Consider the following 6,750-nt stretch of genomic DNA (forward strand, 5'->3'; position numbering starts at 1 on the left):
TTTTATAACAGGACCTACACCGAAGCAGATCAAAGTCTTGCATAGTGTAATAGGTGAACATACAAAATGTGTCATATAAAAGTCAAAGCTCTCAGATTCTTGCAGTTTTTAAAATACCCAACGCTTTATTAAACAGCCAAACAGATCTGGATAATAAAAACAAAGCAGCCGTTCTGTTGTGACCAGTTTCCTGATGAATACATGGAGGCGATCCATAGGATGTTTTTCTAATACGTATGGAAGGGAGAAATAAGTGTCCTCTTCAAAGATGGCAGCTGTGCTGTATGTGGTGGTCCTCTTCGACACTCCGCCTCACCTCACTGTCTCCCATAGCGACCTCCTTCCTCCACAACGTCTCCTCTGCTTCGCCCCCTTTGCAGGATGTTTGATGTGGGAGGCCAGCGCTCCGAGAGGAAGAAGTGGATCCACTGTTTCGAAGGAGTGACGGCCATTATTTTCTGCGTTGCACTGAGTGCTTATGACCTGGTGCTGGCTGAGGATGAGGAGATGGTAAGGAGGACTTCCCCGTCCAGCACGCGTGTCTTCATCTGCACGCGTGAGATCACTTTACCGGCTGAATAAATCTGCTCTTTGGCTCATTTGTAGCTTGATGCCGTTTAGATTTGAAGCCATTACAAGGCATTTAAAATCACCCATCCTTCCTTTTTTTTATTGTAGCTTAATGGTAGCGAGCTCCAGGTTGTAAATGTGTCTTTTAATGATCCATTTACTGTTGAATCAATAGAGTGCAATTATGTTATAAAAAGCTAATCTTTCAAGTGACTTGAATCGATTGACCCCACTTTTCTTGAACTGCTGCTGAATTTAAAGCGAGCGGTCAGCAGGGCTCCTCCCCTTTAAACAGGAGACAACTCTGACTCCCACTTCTGCTCCTTTAGAACCGAATGCACGAGAGCATGAAGCTGTTTGACTCCATCTGTAACAACAAGTGGTTCACCGAGACCTCCATCATCCTCTTCCTCAACAAGAAGGATCTGTTCGAGGAGAAGATCACCCGCAGCCCCCTCGCCATCTGCTTCCCAGAGTACACAGGTGCACTTTAACGGTTGAGCGGCTTCAGTCGGCTCACTCACAAACCTCAACATACGGAAACCTAATCTGTCGGCTCGATAACAAAATGCCTTCCTCGTCTTCCCAAACTGTCGCTTCCCAGGAGCCAACAAGTTTGACGAGGCAGCCAGTTACATTCAGACCAAGTTCGAGGACCTGAACAAGAAAAAGGACACCAAGGAGATCTACACCCACTTCACCTGTGCAACCGACACCAAGAACGTGCAGTTTGTCTTCGACGCCGTCACCGACGTCATCATTAAGAACAACCTGAAAGACTGTGGGCTTTTCTAAAGGTAGGATGGAAAGATGTTACCGGACAGCTTGAGATCGTTTAACTGGCACACAGCTTCGATGATTCGTCAATGAGTCATTTTGTTGATCAAAAGAAAATTCGTGATTATGAATCGGCAACAATTTGATTAAAAAATCCCATTTATTGAGACATTTTTAAGCAAAAATAAAAAAAAACCTCTCTATTTATGTATTAATTTCAAAACCTCAGTAAGTAAAACAGGATAAATAAGTAAACTTAAAGTCCCCGTGCATTAAAACAGTGAAATGCATTTGTCTAAAGGAGCTTTTTTCGTCTTCCTCTGTCTGTCCCTGCAGGACGACGCCGACGCACACAGACTGCATGAGAGACTCAACCAGCCATGTGACGATTACTGCTTTTCATAATGAAAACCATAAGACTTGATTCCTGGAGGGGGAACCGTAAAGACCTTCAACAATCACTGATTTGCAACCATCACACCATCACATTATCTGTCATTTCTTTTTAATATATATATATATATATATATATATATATATGGCCTTGGGGTTCTCATACTACTGATATTGAGTGCCTGTAAATATATATTTGAGCAAGGAACCCTTACTGGTTTTTACATTTAAATAGATTTGTAACCTAAATTATATTATTCGACTGGTTAAGAGGGAGATAGCTGCCGGAAGAGGAAGCTTATAATAATAACACATTATCTCATCGTGCCACATGGCAGATAAAAACACAGCAATTAAAGTTTGTTTTTCATCCTTCAAGGACCAGTTTAAGAACAACCTTCAAACCGTAGTTATCTCTACGGGTCTGTTTTTGTTTCTTGACGTCGTCATTTCACGCTTTTTTTATTTTACTTGCCTTATTTGCTTTTGCAGTTTATTAAAGAAGATTACAGTACAAAAAAAAAAAAGTTTTTATAAAAAGAAATCACATAAACTGTTAGCAAATGTTGGCATTTTATGAACCTTTTGACTGCACAGAGCTTATTTTTAGAAGAAGCCAAACTAGCATGCAGAATGAAAAATGGACGAAGGGAAGCCGTTTTTTTGTACGATGTTTACACAGAATCAATATTTACAGTTGTATTGTTGTGCATTGTTCTGCATGGATGTCCATAGATTAGCTTGTACCCGCCACAAATTACATTCCTCAAGTAACTTCTTTGAAGAAATAAAACAAAAATGTTTATGTGTCACTTCTAAGATATCTGCAAGATTTTTAAGTGGTTCTGTCCTGTAATATTTGTTCCATTCCAAGTCTTTTTACATATGTTTGTGCCTTGATATCTGTTTACACTTGTTCTTTAGAGTCATGCTATCTCCATAGTGTGAATTAGGGCTATTTCTACTCCACTTCGGTTCACATAACCCACCATTAAAGACGCACCAACAAAACAGAGAAAAATGGATGATAGTGGTTCATTATTATTATTATTATTATTATTAAGAGAAAAGTAATTCACTTGTTATATGTAAATAAAAGTTTCCTCACATTATCTTTTATTCTACAGTGTGATGTTTAAAATGAAAATACACTAAACGTGTTATTCTGTTCCTCCATCATTGGATCAAAACTCATCTATAAACTAAAAAATGATATAGAAGTTTTGGAATAATGTGGAAACTAAATTACTGTATAATTTTGAAGGACTTGAGTGTTTGATGTTATGCTACTTTACTCCACTAGAGGGAGATGTTGTCTGGATGTGTACTTTGAGGACACTTTCATGTTCTATTATTCAATGACATTTTAACAACTTTTTATGACACACTCTACTACGACATTTTTAGGAAAACTTTTTGGTACATTGCTCTATGCAGCATTATCTTTGACAAACCACACTATTAATTTTCATGCAATTTTTTTTATCACATTCTACATGACATTTTTACATGATAGTTGTCACACTAGTACAATATCATTTTAATATACTACAGTACATAGTATGATACTTTAAATGACATTTTATGTTGTATACTGACATTTTTAATGGCACTGTTATATGTTTTTCTAGCATTTTTATGACACTATATTATGACATTTTTTATCAAATACTATATTTAATTTCTTTTGGCGTACTATTTCATTTTAAAGACATTTTCATTGCACACTACTGTGGTATGTTGCATGACTATGTCATATAATATGGTATGACATTTTAATGACATACTTTTCCTTTTTAATTCCTTGTTTGTGGCATACAATGACATGATCACTTGAGAAGTCTCCTTCCACTGCAGCCGAATTACAATACAGTGTGTTAACAGCATCCACCGAGGTGAAGTGAGGATGTGTGTCATAAACGGTTTGCTCATCTGCAAATGAAATGACGACTGCTTGAGCCCAACACCATGTTTGTCATTCTAAACACTCATTTAGAGAAGAATAGTGAATGAAAGGGTTTTATTCAGAGAATGGAAGGCCTCATATGTGAGGTCATGACTGCAAAGCTCCACAAGGTGGAGTAAATCAAGCTTTTTCAGTCGAGACAACTTTTACAACAGTGGCATTTTATATTCTATACAGCTTTATGAAACTACAATGAGTCGTTAGTCTTAAAAATCTGGACAAATAATTAAATGTAATATTTAAAAATATGTGTTGATTCTACGTAAATAAACCGCGTCTTACATCCAGAATCCAGATGTAGAATCTTCTATCTGCTCCCCAATAAAGTCAGAGTTACAGTAGGAGCCGCTGTGATTGCAGCGGGAGGGGTCTACTTTCAGACGACTCGCCATTGGCTGATTCTGCGATGCCCTGCGCTGATTGGCTGCAGCGAGAGACTCCGCATCGTCAAAAGTCCGCAGACGGACCTTCATGCGCTTCAGATGAGGAGATGAACAGGACGACCGATCAGCGTTCACGCTGAACCACATGCAAAGGTGAGCGTTATTAACCCTCTCATGCATCAGTGTGTCTGTGTAGAAATTTCATGATAAAAAACAAAAAATCCATTATTTAATACGTTGTTTGTGTTGCAGAAACTTAACGGGATTCTGAACTTCACTGCAGATATTACCTCACAAGCAATGGTAAGTGTTTTTTCCCCACATGCTTTGATATATTGGATGAATATGTGCATGCAGAGGCTTAGTAGTGAAGATGGATAAGTCGTTGCTTCAGACCCTTTATTTAATTTTCTTTTGTGCAGAAGTCAGTGTACATTTTGTACTGATTCTTAAAGATTTGTTTTTTTTTAAAGTGTGAACCCCCCAAGGTCACAATTAATTCAAACCACACTGTTCCTGCCAAATGCATACAACTGGGTGATTCTGCTGTTTGTGTGAAGGCAGCCGAGGAGAACAGCACGTTTTAAAAGGTGCAGTCTGACCACAGAGTCCCACTGAGGATGCCCCCCCACCACCACCCCCCCAGGGCCCAAATGGTCCAGCACCCACAGCTGTGATAACATCATGGCATTGTGTTGTCCTTACATCCCCCGGGCAAAAAGCAACAACAACAAAAAAAGTTGAGCTACTGATTATTTTTGGAGGATTTTTTAGGAGTTTAGGTGGAACTGTACGAAGCAACGTTGCATCGACTGTTTATCTGAAAGCTGGAAGATGATTCATAATTGTAACACGATCCTTGTGTAATTCCAAAACGCTGCCATCATTTCCTGCTTAATAATACAGTCCAATGGACATCCTGTGAGTTAGGGGAGTCCAGAGAGGATATGTGCCTCGGCACTCCTCCACCATCCAGCCCTACTTTTGTTCAAACTTCCCCTCTCACTTTTGGGAAGGCAGCGGAGAGCTTCTGTACAAATGTGCATCCTGTTCCCAGAGCCATGACTTTTTAATGTTCTGTACTCACGCCGCATGAGATGGTCTCCATAAAACTGCTCTGAGGTCTGTCAGGAATGCTTCATATGCTCATAGAGAACAGTGAGCTCAGCTGGTAAAAATCTTATTGGCCCAGTTATGGAAGAAACAAAGGCAACTGTAGCTAGACCGGCAGCAGAGCATGATGGGATATTTTGGTGCTCTGTGAAGCTGTTTGTGTTGACTTTAAAGCATTGTTTGATTCTGCCAGCACCGCTGACTCTTTGTGTCTTTTTTGCAGCTGTGTCTGGGAGACTCGTCCGACTGCCTCCGGGACCAAATGCAGTGCATGATGAGATCCTTGCAGGACCTGAAGCAGATCAGCCGGCCGAGGCCGCTGAGCGAACCGTGCGCTCGCTCGTTTGCCGTGACGCGTCTCTGCAAACAGCGGGCGCAGCAGGAGCGACTCACTCACCTGCGAGTATCGGACGCCAGCGAAGCCGGCACGTATGACTCCGCCTGCTGCCTGGCCAGCCCGCTGGAGGAGGAGGAGGAGGAGCACGAACGGTTGGCACAAGGCTCCCCGAGCAGTGAGAAGAGCCTGGACTTTGACTCGGGGTACTCCGAGGCTTCTTGGCAGGATGAAGGGGTGGTGCTGAGGAGGACCAGGAACGTGAGGGTCTCCTCTTCCGCCTGCCTCCGCACAAACAGAGGCCCCTCCGGCCGAATCCGGCCCAAATCCACCTCGGACGCTTGCTTGGAGCGGTGGACCTCGTTTGAGGCCAGCGACCCAGAGGACTGGACCACATCGCTGCTGAGCCGCAGCAGGAACAGACAGCCTCTGGTTCTGGGGGACAACAGCTTTGCTGACCTGATAAAGAACTGGATGGACCTCCCGGAGTGTCCTGAGCCCACAGAGCTGAAGCCCACCGCGGGCCGCCGCCTCGCCAAAGACATTTTGATCAACATGCGGCGGAGACTGGCGGGGATGTCCAAAGGTGTGGAGGCGAGGCCGAGGCTGAGGTCGGCAGACTCCACAAGGGGCTGCAGGGCCGCGGAGGCTCCCAAACGGATGTCCTGCCCTGTGGGACTCCAGACTCTCAAACCTTTCTTTCACCAGTCCCACACAGGCCTGCACCAACCTGACACCGACTTCCACCAGTTCACCGCCCTCCTGAAGACAGGCAGCCGACAACCCATCATATGCAATGACATTATTGGATACATTTAAGGGATGTTGAACCTCCGGACTGACCGTTAACACTAATTTGAATAAAATGGTTCTATTTTTATAATTGGATTCAATGTTGATGCTTCTGGAATAAAAGTGTTTTTTTTGGAGTTAATGAAAGTGTTCTGTTCCTGTTGAGTTTGATCAACTGTCAATATGTTATATAATAATATAATATTATTGTAGCAGTCTGTCATTGAGTTAACACATTTTAAGCTTCTAATCAATCCTTCATGACACAGAATGTTATAGGGCTGAAATATGTCCGACATTTTCATTGATTCAGCATTTTGTGTCAACTTTTAAGCTCGCAGACAACAGTTGGGAGTACAATCATTAAAAAAAGAATGAATACAATCAACGTCAGCTCAGTAAAAACCCACAAAGCTTTGAAA

The 6,750-nt window shown here is 42.1% G+C and overlaps 2 protein-coding genes across 2 annotated transcripts in view; both read left to right on the forward strand.

Moving 5' to 3' along the window:
• The window catches only part of LOC311031905 (guanine nucleotide-binding protein G(i) subunit alpha-2), a 28,556-nt gene extending 25,763 nt beyond the window's left edge, over positions 1–2,793 (forward strand). Inside the window, exons 6-9 of the mRNA XM_084038471.1 lie at positions 381–510; positions 900–1,053; positions 1,175–1,367; positions 1,684–2,793. Coding sequence (XP_083894597.1) covers positions 381–510; positions 900–1,053; positions 1,175–1,365 — 475 coding nt within the window. The 3' untranslated portion in view covers positions 1,366–1,367; positions 1,684–2,793. The remainder of the gene's footprint in view (positions 1–380; positions 511–899; positions 1,054–1,174; positions 1,368–1,683) is intronic.
• Positions 2,794–4,190: 1,397 nt separating this feature from the next.
• LOC311026830 (PAK4-inhibitor inka2-like) lies at positions 4,191–6,463 on the forward strand. Its single transcript, XM_084030526.1, has 3 exons — positions 4,191–4,242; positions 4,342–4,392; positions 5,426–6,463. Exons 2-3 carry the CDS (start codon positions 4,390–4,392, stop codon positions 6,353–6,355), a joined length of 933 nt encoding a protein of 310 aa, XP_083886652.1. The 5' UTR covers positions 4,191–4,242; positions 4,342–4,389; the 3' UTR covers positions 6,356–6,463.
• The last annotated feature ends 287 nt before the right edge of the window (positions 6,464–6,750 follow it).

The sequence above is a fragment of the Eutrigla gurnardus genome (genome assembly GCF_963514095.1).
Source record: "Eutrigla gurnardus genome assembly, chromosome: 2".
NCBI lineage: Eukaryota > Metazoa > Chordata > Actinopteri > Perciformes > Triglidae > Eutrigla > Eutrigla gurnardus.